Source organism: Podarcis melisellensis (genome assembly GCF_964234715.1).
Source record: "Podarcis melisellensis genome assembly, chromosome: 5".
Lineage (NCBI taxonomy): Eukaryota > Metazoa > Chordata > Lepidosauria > Squamata > Lacertidae > Podarcis > Podarcis melisellensis.
This window is the reverse complement of record NC_138537.1, coordinates 22,246,374-22,267,618: the sequence shown is the minus strand read 5'-3', so window position 1 is coordinate 22,267,618 and position 21,245 is coordinate 22,246,374. Positions and strand designations below refer to the sequence as shown.

The following is a 21,245-nucleotide window of genomic DNA, read 5'->3' as shown; positions in this document are numbered from 1 at the left end:
AGACAGAACAAAACAGCTCTGTTAAAACACCATCTGCAAACAAGAGGCATGCTTATCAAAATTCTTGAATTACACGTCCAAATCCTGGACTCCCATGCATAGTGGCCTCAGACAAGCATCTGGCTTTCATGAAAAGAAAGTGACTTTTCCTTTTCAGTTTCACTGGTACATTTTGTTTCTCGCTATTTCTGCATGTCTATAATTCTAGGAACTGAAGAGTGATGTCAGATTAAAACGCTTTCAAGACTGCCATGAAACAGGCTAATCTTCATGGCCATTGCATATTGTCTTGATGACACAGTAGGATCACAGATATTGGAACCTATTACCTCTAGAGTTAGTAAAGATATATAGGGACCTTTTCCAATTTCCTGTGTATGGATTTTTATTTTTTAAAAGCACCTGACTGTTGGATAAGCAAAATGAAGAGGGTTTGAACACAAGTTTGACCGTGCAAGGTTTACAAGGGTCAAGGCCTCCCTTTAATTATTTATATTTAGAAAAATATAAGCTGCTTAATTTTAAAAAAATCTGCAAGCAATAAACATTAATATAAAATAATTATCAACAGTAAATGGATAAAATCAGCAAAATGTAAAAGCAAATAATAAATTATATAGGCTTGTTTAAATAAAATAAAAGGTTTTAGCAGCTGTCTAAAACAATACAGAGAAGTCACTGATGCCGCCACACTGAAATTTCAACACCTAGCAGATGCAGAATGGACATCATGTGGCACTTAGAATCACAGAATCTTAGCGCTGGAAGGGACCCATGGGTCATCCAGTCTAACCCCCTGCAATGCAGAAATCTCAGCTAAAGCATCCTTGACAGATGGCCGTCCAACCTATGCTCAAAAAAAACCCCCAAAGAAGTGCAAACTCCATAGATCAAAGTGGTTGAGTGGGCAAACTATTAAGGACTTTATGTACTAATAGCAAAATCTTGAGCTGTTCCATTAACCAATGGGCAGCCTGTGCACACCTTTAAACAGAGGTATAATATGCTGGAGGTATCTCACTCCTGTCAACAATCATGTGGCAGCTTCCAGGCCAACGGCAAACGAAGCCTCACAGAGAGTGCATTTTTGCCATTTCGTCTTGAAGGTATGAATACTTGTGATCAAGCTATCTTGCTCCAGGAATGGTCATCACAGGGGCATACCCACTAAAGGTAAAGGTAAAGGACCCCTGACAGTTCAGTCCAGTCAAAGACGACTCTGGGGTTGTGGCGCTCATCTCGCTTTACAGGCCAAGGGAGCCGGCGTTTGTACGCAGACAGTTTTTCCGGGTCATGTGGCCAGCATGACTAAGCTACTTCTGGCACAACGGAACACCAAACCAGAACAGTGCACAGAAACGCCATTTACCTTCCCACCGGAGCGGTACCTATTTATCTACTTGCACTTTTTTGGCGTGCTTTTGAACTGCTAGGTTGGCAGAAGCTGGGACCAAGCAACAGGAGCTCGCCCCGTCATGGGGATTCGAACCACCGACCTTCTGATTGGCAAGCCCAAGAGGCTCGCTGGTTTAGACCACAGTGCCACCCATGTCCCATAAAAACTAAAAACCACTAAAGTTGATAGAAATGCTGGTGTATTCCCAAGATATTCCTTACTCTTGCGTTTGTTGTAACTTTAAATGAGTAAGAAATAAGCAGAATGTAATCATTTATGGCTACTACGGTTATCAGAGGTTAGATATACCAGGAAAGAAAAATAAATAAAGCCAATTTGCTGTCCTGCAGCCTGATACTGAATTTATTCTCGTATGGATAATTTAAGGTTCACCTATGATAATTTAAGGTTCACCTATGCCTATGATATGTTGAAGATTTTCTCCCTGACACCATGGGCAATAGGATTTAACACTTTTACATTAAATAAAAAAATAAAAACAACATTCAACAAGATTTCCTAGAAACTAGGTAAAAGTGCAACTATTACCAAAATAATAATAATCAAGAGTCGGAATCCATGAAAGCTTGAATACATGTATATGTTTTTAAGAAGCATTTATGAGGCCTCTATAGAAGGAACTTACCAGAAGTATTTTCGGTTTTGGTGGTGTCAGCAACAGGAGGTGCCTCCTGATCTGGTGATGGCAAGCCCACCAGATGGTATTTGTCAACCGGCATGGAGATGGGACGTGCCTGCAAGCTTCTACTCGTACGCCTCAGGATCTCTTCCTTCTCTTTCAAATTGGTTGCCTCAGACACGCTCTCCTTAAGCTCGGTCACTTCCTGAAACCCCATTTTGCTCTTCTTCCTGCCCTTTGCTGGCGCGCTGGCAGTGCGTCGGAGAATACGTTCCCCAATCGACCTTTTCCGAATGTAATTAGCGCTGTTTTCCACAGAATTATGCTTGGGGTTCTTGTGAAAGAGCCCTCGGAGCCCTATCAGTTGCTTGTTCTAAAAAAGAAGAATAGAGAACGGAAAGGAGGGAAATACTACCTTTTTTTGAAAATGTGGCCTATTCCACACAAAAACACATTTATAAACCGCTGCTTGTGTACATTATCTGGGCGATGAATGGAGAAGAATCCCAAGCAAGCAAGCAAACAAAGTGATCAAGCCAAGCAAGTCCACACCTGGTCAACTGAGGAGAAAGCAGGCAGTGCTCGCCATGAGTTCATGCATGTATGAGGGGATTTCTCTCTGTCAGGAAGGCAGCCTGCCATGATAGCAGAGGAGTTTTACGAGAGGCCTCCTAATCACACATGACAAGCTTGCGAGAAATGTCCTGGGGTGAGAGGCTGCCCTGGGCCCAGGAGCATTTTATGACATGGGCCACTTCGAAGCAGCAGCGGCAGGCCAAGGTTTCAAACGCTTGATGGGAAATGAAGTGACACAGCAGTTAACAGATCATGCGGTTAGGGGTGTCTCCTTTAAAAAAAGGACGATCAGCGCCCAGCAAGTGCAGAAGTGGCATGCTAAATAAAAGCTACCTTTGTGGCTCCTAGAAAGTGCATTATAGTATAACTGGGGTTGAGGATTAAGGGACTCCACTGAAAGGCAAAGAGAGGCACAGAATGATGGGCTAAATTTCCATTGATTTGGTCACATTGAAAACAACAGGATACATCGTGTTTGTCATAGAATTATGGGTAGCCAACATGGCTCTCTCGGATGCTGTTGGATTCCATCAGACCTGGACATCTGGCTATAACCCCTGATCTTCACGTTTTAACTCTGCACCTTCCTCAGAACTAGAGACTGGTAAAGATCTTTGGCTTCTAAACGCCCATTTATACATCACCTATTTAAAATAAGCCCTGAGACAATGTGCCAAAGTCCATGCAGCAACAATAAAGGAATCTCCACCAAGCAAGGATGTGCCAGGGAAAAGAGAGTTACTCAAAGCCACAAGACTTGAGTAACAAGGAACAAAAAGCAGCAGCCTCAAGCTCTAGGTAGACAGGGGAGAAACATAAAAGGGAAGGAAGGGTGTGCCAATCAACAGCAGCCATAAATTCACTGTACCAAACAAACACTGTTTTATTTGACAATAAACCACATCTACCAAGCAAGGTGGATAAAGGGGTCTAACCTCAAAATTCCATTGTCTAAAATCTGGTTTAATGAGAATAAAGCGGAACTATCTTGCAGTCCTGAAGGGCATCAAGTAATAGCTGGTAATTTTTATGGTTCCAATAGTAAACCTCTAACAGGTACAGTAGGCCAGGCCCTCCAGATGTTGCTTGACACCAGCTCCCATCCACCCAAGCCAGCTTGGGCAACAATCAGAGGTTGTGGGAGTTGTAGGCATCTATAATCATCAACAACATCTGGAGGGAAGTCTGCAGGAACTGCATGCCACAGTAAATCAAGTAATCTCTAGTTCTCCTTACCTACTGAGAGTGAAGGACAAATTTATGATTTCAGATTATGAAGCTGGGAAGGTCAGAGATCACTTGTGCCTGACTCATAGCAGGTGTTTGGTTGTAACAATAAACCATGGTTATTGTTATAGGAATGAGCCTAGGTGAGCCTTGGGTTAACTCGTTTGCCCACCTCTTCCTATGATTCAACAACGGTTTGGAATTACATTCAAACCCTAAACTGTGCTTAACCTAGGATTCACTGAAATAAGCCAGAACCATAAAACCAAGGTTCAAAGGGGACTTGTTACAGTAAAACATAATTAAGATTAACCGCAATTTGTGAAGGTTTTGATAAAATGAAGGGGGGGGGACTTTGGGAAAACAGAAGCAAAAGCTTCCAGTCTTCTCCTTGTGGTTCCACTCGAGAAAGCGGAGGTTGTTTATTGTTACATCTAAATGCAGCTATTGGAAGAAAATCTATATAGGTGCTTGAGCAAAGGTACTTGTCTGGAGCTACTGGAAAAAGAGGATTTTGTCCTCTAATGTTGTAGTTAGATGACATGGTTTCCAGGCTTCTGTTACAGGCGTGCCCCCTCCTGTAAGGCAGACTAAGACCTACCAGTGCTCACTAAATTGCATCCAGTTATTAATGGTGTGGCCTTCATTAAAATATATGAGCTGAGCATAAAATATGCATTCAGCCTTCTGGCAAAAGAAACACTGGAACATTTAAGCAAGAAGATAATAGACACTGGTGGGTTTTACCAGACTGATGCCTAGTACTGGGAGGAAAAAAATCAAGCCCCCAAATCCCAACTTACTGATATAGTAATTGATATGAAAAATATTGATAGAAAAACTCCCTTTTCTCATTTTAAAAATCCTTTCTGTTAATTCACCACATTGCATTTCTCTGATTGTGTCACAATCTTATAAGGATTCTTGAATTGCTAGTAGCAAGCTGCCTTATATTCAGTCCTGCCACTGGTCCACCTAGCTCAGAATGGCATGCACAGACTGGCAGCAACTCTGCAGGCTTTCCCAGCCTAATCTAGAGATGGCAGGGGTTGAACCTGGGACTTTCTGTATGAAAAGCGTTGGTTCTCCAGCTGAGCTACAGCCTCTCAGCTATAAAAAATATTCATCCACATGAAAAAAAAAGAAAAAACCACCCAAGGTGAAGATGACTTTTTGCCATTTTAAAACTTGGAGCAAGTCTGTAAATCTCCCATCTTCTGAAACAAAATGGAATAGCAGCAGCTTTTAATTAAGATGCATCCAAACTCAACCTCAAAAGAAAATCAATTACCTTTAAAAACTAAACCAAAACCCCAATTAAGACTGCTGCAATATATAACTATATTCATTACTTAGATGAGAAACAAATGCCATAGAACCCTCTTAGATGAGAAACAAATGCCATAGAACCCGCTTCTCTCAGAAAAAAAGTGAATTCCTGCTGAGGGTCACTTCCCAGTCTTGCAAACCATTGAACTGGCTCCCTCCAGAGATAAGGAAAATTAATTAATTTATTAGAGAAGCTGGAAAATTACAGTTGGGGCAAGGCATGGGCCGACTTCAGACCGATGACACACAGCAGTATCTAGGGGATAGGACTAACTAGCAAATTTTGGGTACCGTATTTTTCGCACTATAGGACGCACCGGTCCATAGGACGCACCTAAATTTGGGGGGGGGGAATAAAGGGGGGAAAATATTTTTTTTCCCGAGCTTCCCCCTCCCCCAGAACGGGACCCAGAGCCATGCCGAAGCTGCGTGCAGCTAATAATAATAATAATAATTTATTATTTATACCCCGCCCATCTGGCTGAGTTTCCCCAGCCACTCTGGGTGGCTCCCAATCAGTGTTAAAAACAGTACAGCATTACATATTAAAAACTTCCCTGAACAGGGCTGCCTTAAGATGTTTTCTGAATGTCAGGTAATTCTTTATCTCTTTGACATCTGATGGGAGGGCGTTCCACAGGGCGGGCGCCACTACCGAGAAGGCCCTCTGTCTGGTTCCCTGTAGCCTCACTTCTCGCAATGACGGAACCGCCAGAAGGCCCTCGGCACTGAATCTCAGTGTCCGGGCTGAACGATGGGGGTGGAGACGCTCCTTCAGGTATACAGGACCGAGGCCGTTTAGGGCTTTAAAGGTCAGCACCAACACTTTGAATCGTGCTCGGAAACGTACTAGGAGCCAGTGCAGATCTCTCAGAACCGGTGTTATGTGGTCCCGGCGGCCACTCCCAGTCACCAGTCTAGCTGCCGCATTCTGGATTAATTGCAGTTTCCGGGTCACCTTCAAAGGTAGCCCCACGTAGAGCGCGTTGCTCCCAGCTTTGGCATCGCTCTGGGAGCTTGCAGGGCTGGGGGAGGAGGAAGCCCTCCGCCAGCCTCCAAACCATGTCGGGAGACAGCGGGATGGTGCGCTGTGCCTCTCCCGCTGTCCCCTGAGTTTGCGTGGCTGGCGACGGGGAGGAGCAGGCTTCTCCCCCCACCAGCCTTCTAGCCAAGTCGGGGGACAGTGGGAAGGGCGCGCTGCGCCTCTCCCGCTGTCTCCCGAGTTTGCGGGGCTGGCGACGGGGAGGAGCAGACTTCTCCCCCCGCCAGCCTTCTAGCCAAGTCGGGGGACAGCGGGATGGCGGCGTTCCGCCTCCCCGCTGTCCCCCAAGCTTGTGGGGCTGGCGGTGGGGCTCTCCTGAAGCCTGGAGAGTGAGAGGGGTCGGTGCGCACCGACCCCTCTCGCTCTCCAGGCTTCAGCGAAAGCCTGCATTCGCCCCCTAGGATGCACACACATTTCCCCTTCATTTTTGGAGGGGAAAAAGTGTGTCCTATAGTGCGAAAAATACGGTAAGCCCCTTTAGATATTAAAGCCCATGGATCCCCACAGCTGAAGAGGGGCTACAGACACTGACTTTTCAATAATAATGTATACTTTGGAAGCACGGTAGTGAACTAAGCAACTCATTCATGGATGGTCAAAACAGGATATTGGACCAGATGGACTTTGAGCCTGATCCAGAAATACTGTTCTTATGTTTTGGGAGGTGGGGGGTGGGAAGATATGGCAAACATTAGAGACAGGATCGCATACATTAAAAAGGAGTAACTTCTTTTCTAATAATAAAAAAAACCCTGACGTTCCGTTTACTGCTTCTTTTGTAATTTTATGCCATATTCTTTTAATATGCTACTCTTATTCTACCACCTGCGTGGAATAATGTTAGAAGTTGCCCTGAGGGCTCCATTAGAGAATAGGCATGGTATATTTCAGGGATGTCCAACAGGTGGATCTACTGGTTGATCGGGGGAGGGGTCCTTGGTGATCATTCAATCCAATGGGTAGATCACTGCCAGGGTTTTTATAGTGGGAGTAGACCGCAGTGTCTTGAAAGTTGGACATGCCTGGTATATTTTATTTCTCAGATTCATCACCATTCATTATATGTTATGTTTCTCAACACAAGATTTTTTAAATTATTTAAATTATTATTTATTAAATTAGTATACTGCCCTTCACCTGAAGATCACAGGGTTGTTCACAACATAAAAATATGAAATGGGAATGCAAAATACATAATGAAACAAAAACAAACCGATAACTACCACTCCCATAAGCATATTTAAAGGGTTTATAGAATGCTAATCAGACAAAGGCCTGGTTATAGAGAACCATTTCCACCTGGTGCCTAAACATATGTGATGAATGTGCCAGGCCAACTTCCCTGGGAAGAGCATTCCACAAATAGGGAGCCTGTTATCATGTTGCCACCCTCTGGACCTCTCATGGAGGAGACACATGAAGAAGGGCCTCAGATGATGATTGCAGGGTCTGGGTTGGTTCATATGGAGAAAGGTGGCCCTTGGGGTCCTGAGAATAAAACCAACAAATCCGGAAGACCACACTGTAGGCTGCAAAATGGCAACAACTCCCCCTTACCTTTCCATAAATTTCATTGATTGTTACATGAACAAATATAGAAGCTTCAGTCAGTCCCTCCAAATAAACATGACGGTAGCCTGGTGGAAGTGGAAACCAGCAATTAGTATTTGGTATGTCAAGATGCTACCACACCAACCTATGCATGTTAATATAGGATATACAGGCCTGCTTTAGGTGGCTGAGGATAAGACAAGACAATGATGAGGCTTGGGCTTATTCTACCTCCACCTTTGTACACATGAGACATTAGGCAGAAAATGTGAAGTCTGTGCTTTTCAAGGTTGTAAAGGCACAAGCAATAATGGCTATGTCCACATCCCAGAGAAAAAGATTGCACTCCAGTCGAGGCGCAAACGTCTGCAACATAGCCTGAATGCCCAGGGACAGAAGGACTAGGGAAATGGCCATCAAAGACATCAGTTGAAAGAATCCCCACTCAGTCCTGGTCACAAAGTCTGCCACACATAATGACTTGACTCGGCTTCCTACTCTGATGTAGACTGCTGTTTTTCCTTGTTTGCCTATGCATTTCCTTCTTTCCAACAAAACCCCACATCTCAAGCTTCATAAGCAGAAAAAAAACCTAGCTAGAGCCCCCTCCCTTCCAAACCCACAAACTTACAGGACCAGCACAGGCTGAGACATGTTGTAATTTCACCCATACTGCCAGCCTATCAAAGATAGGTAAGCAGATGCACTAACCAGGCATAAGGCTGCTGAAGGCAACAGTCCTTTGTCCAACAAAGTCTCGGCCGATTGGATCATGATCCCAGACAAGAAACCGAACCAATGCTATCTCGGGCATGTGGATGTTGAAAGTGAGAGTTTCTTCCCACACAGGATTAAACCCTGTAAGGAACAGAGAATTCAAGAAGTCAAGTGCAGGAAGAGAAACAAGTCATCTAAGTACTCGCCCTGTTAACAAACCACCGAATGAGTCTATGCTGAAAGCCCAAGCAGTAACTTACTTTGTGTTGGGTTATTCCAGCTCTGAGTCTACTACCTGAAAAATACAGCATCCCCAAAGAATACAGAAATTGGCAATTCCTGTTATCCTGCCTTCCATTCAAAAATAGAGGTAATTTCACCTACCGGCTTAAAGCCTCATGAACACTGTAATAAAGTTTGTGCATTACAGTATATTCATCATCATCTTTTTTAAAGTTTATAAGCATGACACTGGTGCGTGGCCAAATTGAGGCAAGAAAAACAGATGCAACGTGAGGCACTAAAGGTCAATTCGCAAATTATACTACTTGTGAATTGCGTTCTCTTTTACACTATGCAATTTTTTGAAATATGCTGTTACCCCATAATTGCTGTCAGTACCTACCAAGTATTATCACGAAGCACCAGACACTGCTCTGGTGCTATGCCTGAACAGGAGACCTTGTCACATGTCAGACATTTCCCACTCAACATGAGAAGGTTGTTGATATGAGTGGGTTTGACAATGCACACTCATACATTAGGAGTGGCGCTTGTGTGCACAACCCATGGACATTTTGGAGCATTTCTGAGCTCGGGCAAAATCCTGTGGTCTCAGGTCAATTCTAGCAATAGGAGCCAAGATGAAAGTTCAACTAGTCCATTCCCACAATGCTCAAAAACACTCCAGTAGGTACCTAACTAACATAAAGAGGTTAAGTGCACAGTGTCAGTCTGCATGGAATGAAAAGTTGCATCCCCTTTCACCCACAAATACAAATACAAAGGGGACATGACTGGAACCACAGTGGGACAGGGAGCGGACCAAATCTTGGGGTCAAATAATGCCTAAGGCTGGCCCAGCCACAGGATGCCCAGTATTGACTATATGGAACTTGCCGAACTGACTGGGAGACTCCGAGACCAGAGAGAAAAGACGGTGGAAGAAGATTGGAAGAAGTTTAAAGAATATTTGAAAAAATATGTTAAGAATAGCTTTGGAAGTGGATATAGGCTGTAGGGTTAGAAGTAGAAGACAGTGTATTTTAAAATAGTATTTGTAAGTGATAAAATGTGAAGATTTTTATGGTAAAAGTAAGCGTGATAAAAAAATGGTTAGAAATTATGATATCTGTAAACTGCTAAAGATGAGGTAAAATGAAAATCAGATAGGGGGGACTTGGGGAAGCTCACCTAACAATGTTTAGAAAAAATAAGGATAAGACAAGAATTTGTTTGTATTGTTTGTTTTTCTGTTTGTGTTGTTTAGATGTGTTATAAAATGAATATTGTTTTGGGGGTGTGCCCAGTATTGATGCTATAGATGACTTCAACTCAAACAAACAAGAAATCCACTGACATGCTTCTTTCTCTACTTTTTTTAAATATGTTCCCTGATAAAATGCAATGACCAAGAAAAGGAGAAGTTACCTCTTTAACTTGCTATTCCAACAGAAAAGAGAAAGTTGAAAGTTCAGGGGTGAAAATAAGGCCATCTACCAAAAGGTAGCTCCAAAGCTTGATAGAGCAGGAGGACAAGCAATTATTTCTTACCCTGACACTGGCAGTGATGAGGAAATCAATAGCCATTCAACAAATAATATGACATTTTTGTTAGCTCTTCTGAATGGCTGTTTCTGAGTATTGTGTTAGCTAACACAAATTTTCAGTGCTGTCGCTTCCTGTCCATTGTGACAGAAATTCAGTAATTGCTTGGCCCTGCCCTCTTCCATAACTCTCGATAAGAAGGATTTTTTTTAACCCATTCTCTAACCTTCTCAATCTCTACAGAATTTGAGCCTACTCTTTATAACAACTGTAGCTTGTCATTCATACTGTGATCATATCTGCTAAAACGAACATCAGATTCTGTCCGAATAACTTGTGCTTAGCGATAACTTAACCTTTGGGCAGTCCCTTTTGGAGGGCTCTGGTGAATCTTCACAAAGCAACACATTCAATTGTTTACTATTAATTAGTGGTAGCATGGGATATATATATAAAACTCCAACTCATTCTGGAAAACTGTGCTTGATATTCTGATTTCAAAAGTGCTCATTGTTGCTGGCAGAAAGAACAAGCCAAATTTCACAATAAAGAAGTGCAAACCGTAAATTTGCAGATGGAGGCTTAGCCAAAATAGGCGGCAAAGAAGAACTGATACCAGGGGCAGAAGAATATAGGCAAAATGGCAAGTGTATTGAATAATGGAAAAATACTGAGTTGATATAAAAATATTGCTAATCGCATATGCCCAGTAGAAATGGGGAACTGAAATTGGCAGGAGAGGAGAAATTGAATACCTGAAGGAACATTATTAAGGCCACACTCATAACATACATTTAAAACAATATGATATCGCTTTAAACAGTCATATCTTTACCCAAAGAATTCTGAGAGCTGTGGTTTGTTAAGGTTGCTGAGAGTTCTTAGGAGACCTCCATTCTCCTCACAGAGCTACATTTTCCAGAGCAATTTTACAATCAATCCCTCTTGACAACACTTACAGCTTGCATATAACAAACATACATACAGCTTGCACCCTCTTACCATTGTCATCCACCACCCTGGTCTGGTCTTTGCAGCAGTCAACCGGTAACCCAATAATTTCCACCTCAACAAATGGATCGATTATCTGCTTGAGACATTTTTGGAAACAGAAAATACATATTTCAAATAATTATTTCATCTTTCCAAAGCATGCCCGCAAGATAGCAATTTTATAGACCTACCAGCATAATATATTAGGTTACAATTTTCCATTATATTAGATCACAACCAAGTAATTAAAAGCGAAAGTTGAGGTTTGAATTTGTTCAGAAGCCAAAATGTGGATTCATCTGTTGCAGTCTTGATAATTCTTTTATAGCAAGGGGCTGAGAGAGATCATTAGGATTCTGGAGACAAGCATAGGCTGTTTTCAGGCAATTTGGGGCTCAAGTCTAACACTCCCTCACAATGAGAATATTGTGGCCCACAGCTCTGTGCTTGATAACATTCTTAACATCACTAGCATTTGGGGTCCTCCTGATGTTGCTAGAACTACAACTCACACCATCCTTGACTGGCTGAGGTAGATGGGAGTTGGATCCAGATAGCATCTGAAGGGTCAAAGGTTCCTTAAATAACCTGTAAAAAAAACCCTAGGATAGACTTCTCTTCCTGAGATCTTGCAGAGCCATAATCCAAGCTCTTATTTTTACTACTGGAAATTTGTTTCACTTGTCTGTTCTATATATCAGCGTGTTGCTTAAAATGTTTATTTATGTTTGTTTGTTTTTCAAATTTCTATCTTGCCCTTCCTCCCAAGGAGAGCAAGCAAGAAAGCAGTGCAATTAAACCTAAAATAAAAACATGTTTGGAACATCTAAAAACACTGAAAACACCTGAACACATCTCTGAAGACATAGGCTCACAGCTGAACAAGGTTTGCAGGAACAGTTTCTCTCAGCCACCAAATGCCTGGGTGAGCGGAAATGTTTTTAAACTCCTCCTGAATGTTAATGAGGGAGACAGATGCCCCCCAACAGGGAGGGCAGTCCACCAATTTTCTAACATGTACTTCACATTAAAGAGTTAAGTAGCTGCTTCATTGCACCACGCTGTCAAGAGGACAAATTTTATTAACGAACCTTTCCGTCCCTCCAGGGTGCAATCCAATGTGTCATGAAAGGTGAACAGAAAATGCAGTAATGAGGCCAAGTGTTGAGTAAACAGAAAAGACGACTATGAAAGCAAGGTGCCTTCTCTAGCTGCAGCAACTCTATAGAGAAGAGATATGCCTGTGCTCATAAGCCCCCACTTTTGTATTTTGAACATTATGAAACCGTAAAGATACAAATTATTGCAAACTCCCAAGCCAGAAACTTTCAGGGAATATGTCCTTAAACCACTAAACAGAAATGCATGGTGAATTTCGCAATTTAGCCTTTAGCACAATGATAAATTAATAAGATGTTTATCCCACACTAAGATAGCAGCTGCGGGTGAATAAAATTCAGGTGTGCGCCACACATATCCTTAAGAAGTGCTGTAGGCAATGTGAACATCCATACTCAGAGACTGGAAAACCACAAAAGCTATCATCAACATTGTTTACCTCTCCTCTGTCTCCTAACACTGAGTCCGGAGGTTTCGGTAGCTGCTGCCCACTGATGATTTTGAGGAGAAGTTGCTTCTTAGGGAAAGCAGGCAGTGGATCTGTAGAATAGGGATTGAACGTCCCTAGAGGGTGCAAAGAGTACAGAATGGTACAGTCCTTCAGATAAGGAGTTATGCGTGTCTTACACACGTCTAAATAAAAGCAAGCAGTCAACAAGTAACATACAAATTCAACTATGGAATGATTCCCACTCCCAGAATTTTCTTCTTCTTTTACTTTGGGGGATGTGTTTGCCTGCCAATCTGGATGACTGCAGGTAGTTCACATACACAATTCATTGGCTGTGGCCAGGGCTGGATTTAGGTCTGATGAGGCCCTAAGATACTGAAGGTAATGGGACCCTTTATATGTCCAGCTGTCCTTTGTCAACAACAAATGGTCACTGTTTTTGGTGTTGAATATAAGCCACAGTGGTACCTCGGGTTACATACGCTTCAGGTTACATACACTTCAGGTTATAGACGCTGCTAACCCAGAAATATTACCTCGGGTTAAGAACTTTGCTTCAGGATGACAACAGAAATCGTACAGCGGCAGCAGGAGGCCCCATTAGCTAAAGTTGTGCTTCAGGTTAAGAACAGTTTCAGCTTAAGAACAGACCTCCAGAACGAATTAACTTCTTAACCCGAGGTACCACTGTATATGGTAATTTATGGACCTAATAGGTATCTAAAGCCATTTGCACATAACAAATAGGAGCCTACACAACACAAAACACTCTTGCTGTATGTAGGTTTTATTTTATTTGTTTCTTATCTTATATTTTGGAAATGTACATCCAGTTGTTTTTTTCCTTTAAATTTTTTGGGGGCCCCCAAGAGACTGGGGCCTTAAGCAATAGCTTGTTTAGCTTATACGTAAACCTGGCACTGGCCGTGGGATAAAAGATCAGACCTGTGTTAATCAGTTAATGCAATGGTTCCGCCACCATTCTATTATTTAGTTCATTTATCCTCCTCTGGTTATTGGATTCTGTAAATTTTATGCTTATTTTAGGCACTTCTTCCCCACTCTTCAACAAGTCAGCTCTTTTATTTCTATCAGCTTTGCCTGGAAATTTATCACTGTCAAAGGACTGTCGTTATTACCATTAATGAACATATTGCAGCCTGATTATTGACAATAGAGATGGTGAGCCTGCGGCTCTCAAGATGTTTTCGGACTACATCTCCCAGCCAGTATGTTCAATGATCAAGTATAAAGGGAGTTGTAGTTCAACAATGTCTAACAGGCATAGCTTCCTCAATTTATAAAGCTCTAGTAACACTAGAAGATGGCAATCTATTGTACACAGAACGCCATGGGAAGTAGACCTAGATGTGGAAATACCAAATGAAAACTGGATGGCTTTGTGTTGAAATCTGCTTCTGCAAAAATAAGGGAAGCCTCATTAAAACGTCTGCGTAGGTGGCATCATACACCAGTGAGGTTATCCTGGATATCTAAGGAAGTCAATCCCAATTGTTGCAGGGGATGCCCAGTCAAAAGGTACATATTTCCATAAGTGGTGATGATGGTGTGACATCATCAAATGCTTCTGGAATGCTGTCTTCAAATAAATAAGCTTGATTGAAATGTCCGCTGCGCTAGCAGCTAAAGGATCCTGTCTGCTCATGATTATCCTAAACATGACCTCTTAGCCTTTCTATTAACTCCTGCTCGTTTGGAGATAGCCTGATGTTGGAAAACCGGTAATGGGCTGAATGAACATTGATTCTTGGTGTAACAGAGTACGGTCAATAGCATTGGCTGAGAAACTAACATGTCAGGTGAGAGCGGCAAAGGGCAAACACAATCCATATTCCTTTTTATAACATATGTTGATGTTTATTGAATACATAAATAGATCAGACTGTGGCTGGAATCCACCCAGAACTCATGGGGAAATGTGGTGTGATCTCTTAGAGTAATCAAACGAAACTTTAACACATGACAAATTACTTGTTGTTTACTGTTGTAATAATTGTTTTCTCAAAATTTATCTTCTGTACCATGAAATAAATAAAAACAGTGTGTGTGTGTGTATCTATCTATCTATCTATCTATCTATCTATCTATCTATCTATCATCTATCATCTATCTATCTATATCTATCTATCTAAAACAATATCTGGTAGGCCACACGCTTCCCATCCTTGGTCACAAATAATGCATGTATAATAGCATTGCAGGACTAAAATGCATTGAATAGTACTACCTTTACACATCTGCTGGGGTTTCAGGACGTATCCACAGTTGCCATTCATCCTGAACTTGGCTTGGTTCAACTGCATCACACGCCCATCAGACTGATAGTTTAACGCCACTGTGAAATTAGCAATAGCTTGTGTTACTCATAAACTTCACATCTAACAAAACCTTGTGTGGTTTCTGCTCATAGAGATAAACCCAGAGTTAAGTTAGTGGTGCTTCATCCCTACTGAAATCAAAGGGACCTAACGACTAACTTGGCTCGCTAATTTCAAAGGAAACAAGGAGATTCAACTTACAATTTTAACCATGTCTACTCAGTGGTTAAGTCCTATTGAATTCAATGGGGCTTACTCTCAGGCAAGTGGGGTTAAGACTGCAGCCTACGTTAGCCTGGATCCTGCCCATAAAATAGTTTTGTACCCTTTCCCCCTCCCCCCATAATGCAATTGCCTTTGATTTTAAACAGATAAATGGGATTTAATGAACAAAGTATATATTTCTCTTGAAGGCTGCATTCCCTCTGGGGCAATCTGTTAGGAGCTGCATGCTGGTAGCATGTAGTGTCAAAGTCAAAAGTTGGTGAGATCTGAACCAAAAGTGGACATACCCACCCCCACCATTATTTCTATCCAACACCTCTTTTCTCTCTTTCCAACAGCTCTCTTATTCCTTCTGACATCCCAATTCTTTTCTGACACCCCCCCTCCTTCTCTCTTGCCAGTTTTAAAAAATGCTTTACTGCAGTTTGGTAGAACATCAGTATGGTGTAATTTCCTAAAAATGGGGTTTTAAGCAACAGCGAATATCATTTCGTAGCTTTCTGACACTCTTCTCCCTTCCCCTCCTGCCCTCCCTTATCTTCCTCCCCATCCAGCAGGCAGCTGGGATAGGGACATCTGAAAAAATGGGGTGAAAGGAGATCAATGGGCACCTGGGTATTGTGTGCATATTCCTCGCACGTGTACACTGCAGCACTCACCTAGCTGGCAGCCCACGTTCCAATACGCCAAAGGGTTGAAGTTGCTGGAGTCAATCCGATATGCAGATGGGTAGATTCTGGTGAGCTGCTTCTGGTTATATAGCATAAACTGCTCTGCCTTCTGTTGCACCACCTGGTGTGCTCTCGACTCGCTGAAGGATAACACATTCCCCACAGACCCTACATGTTGAAAAGGAAAATAACCAAGGAAAAGAAGATATGGTCAAGTATGACACGAAATGTGTTGTGTATACACACACAAATACACACACACACGTGTTGCGTCCAACGTTTGCCTGAGGGCAATTTGGAAATAAATGTGATTTTGAGGAGTTATGCTCAAAGCCTCCCTTCCCCTCTAAATGTGCATTTTTAAACAGCTGTTATTTCCTCTGATCTGTTGCTTCAGGGCCACTTTTTACTTGAAACACTTTCTTTTGGTGAAACAGCTCGGGGGCCTGGAGGAAATCAAAGCCCTCCAGACTCACGAGAACACCTTTGTCTACCGAGCTGCCCTGGGCCTCATTGAGAAATATTTTCCTGACACTGAAGGTGAAAACTCAATTTCAGAAACAGGAGAAGGACTGACACCTTCACCTTTCTTGACTTTAAATTCTGAGTGAGAGACCAGCCAAAAACACACTTTCTTGACTTGGCAAATGGCAGCATATTTGACTTGACTATTTAAAGCTCTGCAAGTGGAAAGCATTCATTTGTAACAAATAGCTATTTATTTATTTTTGTAATTAATAACTAATTAAAAAAGAAAAAAAGAAGTCATCTCAGACAGTCAGGGTCATGCTGCAAATGTAATGGTGCCATGATATGTTATGCTTTCAGTAAGGGCAAATGAAGTCTATGGCATAACTGGCAACTTTTCCCTTTTTTAAAGAGAAATTCCCTTATTCTGAATAGGATTCCTCACTGGAAAAGGGGAAAGTTGACAGCTATGGTCTATGGGTATGGGAAGACAACACAGCTGCCATTTACCAAGGCAACATAATCAAATACTCCCCCTTTTGTTTCAAGGTGGCTGTTTGCTATAGCCTCACTCACCAAATATAATGGGCACTGAAATAAGTTTAGTTTCATATACGTAACCATTCAAGTTGGCATTTTCGAACCATATCTACAATTGCATTATCAAACAGAACACATGTTCAGTGTCATGACTAGTTCCTCCAAGATGTTCAAATACAAAGCTATTTATCTAAATGGAGAATGTCTAATATTCAGATGATGAACATATTGAGGGGGGGGGAGAGGACCACAAGTGCCATTCTTTGCAAAGCACTGCATTCAAACAGGCTTTCCTGAGTCGAATATATATTAAGCACGCATGGAGAATCCAGAAAAGGACAGGACCAAATCTCTCAAGGCATTTCTGGAAGAAATCGGTCTCAGTATCAAAGCTGCATGAAACCTGCACTTCTAACAAAAAAGATATGTTCATAATTTTGAATCAAGATAACAAGTTTTGCAACAGAAAAAACCCCAGTCATTTTGCAAACAGAAAAAAACCCCAGTCAATTTCATGGCCTGTTGAAATAATTATAAAATTAAACACATTTGTAATATTTGCTGAAGTGGCAGGGAAGGGGCCAGAATACTGAGTCTCAGACCTTGGTCCCTCCTCACACTTCTGAGGTTTACCAGGTGATACAAACTCAACTTGAAGACTAATTTTGCAATCCTAAGGACTAGGAATATGGGCTATAATTTCAGCTAAAAAAGAACTAAGCATGGGTTTAACTCTCTCACTGCAATCATGTTTTTCTAGGATTGGCTCACTTCCCATTTTTTTTTTGTAGGGGAGGGAAAGGATACCAAATTATTTATCCACTCTCAGATTTGATGTTTCTGTTTTGCTTGTACCAAACTTTTTTTAAAAAAATGCAGGAGACACATAGCCCTGATTAGAGAAATTCCCGCTGTGTAATTCAGAAAACTCCCAACTATTTTCACTAGATGGGATTGTTTCATGAAAGAGCTGTCAGCATGTTTCCAGCTGGATTTTGACTACCTCTCTGAAGATGCTCGTCAGGAATAGGCAATGATTTCACCCCAATCTGCATTTGACATGCCAACCTTGGCTGAAATGTGCTTGAATCAAGAAAGGTGTCTCTCTGCGTAACAAAAAGCACACTGAGCGCAAAAACTACCCCTGGAGCTTAAAACCTCTTCTTCCCCCACAAATAATGCTTATAAAGGGACAGGTCCTCTTAATTAAAGTCTATCCCCAAGCAGAAACTTGTCACTTGTCACACGGTGAAGGCTGCTTGCGGTGGGAAGAACATGTCACTTTTACATGTTGAAGGCGACATCACTTGTCACAGCTTTCGATTCTGAGGAAGGTGAGAAAAGCAATCCTGTTTTGTAATGCAGCTGTGCCAACTTCCAGTGGAGGAAGAGGGAAGCCATTGCAAGCAGGTGGGATAAGCCCATAAAACAGGAAGTGGCAGAAGAGGCAGGAGCCAAGCTGGAAAGGAAGGATGGGACTGAGAAACTCATACTACCAAAGCGGGATGGGTTTTTGCACAAACCAGGTGTATGTTTGTGTCAGGGGACTGCCATCGGAACAGGGGAGGGAGAACCTCCCATGCTTCTGAAGAGCAGCTCCTTCTCCAGCAGTGGGGAAAGCCATGCCTCCAGTGGAGAAGAGAGGGAAGGGGGCAGCCAAGCAAAGGGAGGGCTCAAAGATGCTGCTGAGAGCCCAAGGGCCTCACCTAGCCCGGCTGGCCAGGAGGCACACATGCCGCTCCCATTGCCTAGATTACGCAGAGGGGTGAAACGTAAAGAGGGGAAGTGGAGATTCAGGGTGTCTAAGTTCTTATGTTGGGGGGGGGGACCGGAAGGGGCCATTCCCGGAATCTGCAAGTGACTAAGACGGACATGAACTTTGTGGTTCGGCACTGTAAATAGTTTGCACCAAAAAAACCTGTAAAAGACAGGTCAGAGTCTTGCCTGGTTACTCACAAGCAACCGCCACCAGCGCCTGACAGTTTGGGATGTCACTTGAGCATCACTTTTAAGCTCAAAAATAAGAAGTGTGCGATTGCAATGCACAAAGCACCTAAACCCACACCACTCCCCCACTAAGATCCCATTGTTATAACCTCAAAGTCTACAGAAGGATCACAAATCAACAAGACTTGTGCAACAGCATAGTGGCAATATCAAGTGACTCATATTCACCTCAACTTACACAGGAGAAATTCCCACATGCTCATCTACTATATATTTGGGGAAGTAGTTTGCCTGCTTGCTTGTCTATCTGTCCTTTATAGGTTTAGACGTCTTGAGATATTGCTGCCATATTCAGCACAAGGGTTCCTGAGGTGGGGGCAGTGGTCTTCGTCTACATTTGGACACCAGGCACCATTTTGAATCAAGATGGCAGGCCCAAATGTGACTTGGGTGTAATTCTGCCTAATTTTGCGTGGCAGATAGGAAAAAGGTTTCGCTAGGGGGAGGAGGTAGTTTTCGCCAATTTTTTGGAACACATTGTCCGCACATCCCCAAACTCATAAATTACTCTATCCATTTAAAAATCTTTGCTTGTTTCTTTGAATTACTAGGCAGCGCTGGGCACCCCCTGCTACTTTCTTATACAGGAGCAAATACAGTAATATATTTGACAGCAGGAAAAGGTTGTGCCCCAGTATTTACCCACAGCCTTACCATCATCAACTATGTCTTGAGCTGCTACCGAATTGGTGTACACCACTAAATCAGAAAGATCACGACACAGCTTCATCGTTTTTCTCCGCCGACCCAACCTGCTGAAAAGAGAGAGATTTTTTTTCTAAGTGGCTAGATTTGTCAGCTTCTCTCTCTATCCTACTACTAAGCCCAGACGAATCCAATGCCTTTTCTCAAACAACAACAGTTATTACTTGACTAGAAGGCATGCTACAAAATAAAAGACAACCAAACAGAGGAAAGAAATAGGCTGGCCAAGAGGTGAAGCCTTTTCCAAAACTCTAATTCATTTTTTTAACCCTGCCTCTGCCTCTCTGCCCCACAACCCATCCTTCATACAGATATGCCTTCCAGATACATCTCTCCAACAGAAGCAACAGGTTCTGGATACAAATAAGTTATCTTATTAAATGAAGGCAAGATGTGCAGGACAATAGGAAGAGGGAGTTTTGGATCTACAGCAAATATATGCTTTGTTTATTACATTCAGTAGCATAATGAGTTTAGACAGGCAGTATTTTTGGTTCTGCCTGTTTTCATCTAAAAACTGAATATGTCCTCACACACAAACACCCAGTATTGCTTTATTCATTCTAAAAAGCTAGTGCCGGTTACATTCTGGGGAAAATGTACATTTGCAGATTGTTTGATTTGGCAGTAAAACAGCTGGGGATAAGTGACAATTACTAACCTGTATAGCTGTCCAGGTTCCTTCCCAGAACAATTTTGTTGAGAATCCTCATCATCAGATGTGCTATGAGATTTGGGCCTTGGTTTTGCAGCCTTCTAATTGAGAAAACGATATCTGATTTAACTGTGTGGTGAACTATAAAAAGTTACTGTTCATTTCCAGTGTGGTCTGCTCAGGCTGCATTCGCAGCCCCCTCCCCCCATTTTTACCTCCCCATTTTCACAATGTTTACCTAACTGTTAATTTCTGTGTTCTGACTGAGATTTCGCATGGTGTAAAAGCCACTTACAGAAATATAGTGGAATACAGAACAAGCTTAGTGCTCATTTTTCTGTGTTATTTGCAAACAAGTTTCCCCCCCCCCCCCCCGCGCGCCAGAAACAAGTACAGTGGTTCAGGTTACAGACCCAGAAATATTACCTCAGGTTAAGAACTTTGCTTCAGGATGAGAACAGAAATCGTACTCCGGCAGCAGGAGGCCCCATTAGCTAAAGTGGTGCTTCAGGTTAAGAACAGACCTCCGGAACGAATTAAGTTCTTAACCTGAGGTGCCACTGTACTCAGCTTTTGCTAAATTCCACTATATTTCTGGGTGTGGTTTTTATGTTGTGTGAAAGCTCAAACAGAACGCAGAAATGAAGAGTTGGGGAAATGATGTGAAAATAGAATAAGCTGCCGTGTGAATGCAGCCTCAGGCTAACAGGAGCTTCCCAGGGTCCCAAAAGGAGATTTCCCTCACTCTTTACTCCCTTAAACATTTTAAATGGAAGGATCAGGGATTGAACCTGGAACATTTGGCATGCAAATTCATGCACCCTTGT

General features: G+C 42.4%; 1 protein-coding gene across 10 annotated transcripts in view; it reads right to left on the bottom strand.

The window, feature by feature from the left end:
* PLCH1 (phospholipase C eta 1) overlaps window positions 1-21,245 on the bottom strand; it is a 140,428-nt gene that overhangs the window by 3,121 nt on the left and 116,062 nt on the right. For 6 of the 10 annotated variants that reach the window (XM_081910686.1, XM_081910677.1, XM_081910685.1 and 3 more), the window contains 10 exons: window positions 20,425-20,519; window positions 19,713-19,813; window positions 16,032-16,211; window positions 15,057-15,164; window positions 12,797-12,921; window positions 11,248-11,332; window positions 8,473-8,619; window positions 7,768-7,847; window positions 2,946-3,005; window positions 2,043-2,409 (listed from right to left, as the gene is read on the bottom strand). In XM_081910686.1, coding sequence (XP_081766812.1) covers window positions 2,043-2,409; window positions 2,946-3,005; window positions 7,768-7,847; window positions 8,473-8,619; window positions 11,248-11,332; window positions 12,797-12,921; window positions 15,057-15,164; window positions 16,032-16,211; window positions 19,713-19,813; window positions 20,425-20,519 — 1,348 coding nt within the window. The remainder of the gene's footprint in view (window positions 1-2,042; window positions 2,410-2,945; window positions 3,006-7,767; window positions 7,848-8,472; window positions 8,620-11,247; window positions 11,333-12,796; window positions 12,922-15,056; window positions 15,165-16,031; window positions 16,212-19,712; window positions 19,814-20,424; window positions 20,520-21,245) is intronic. The other 4 variants (XM_081910679.1, XM_081910678.1, XM_081910682.1 and 1 more) reach the window with 3 other exon arrangements.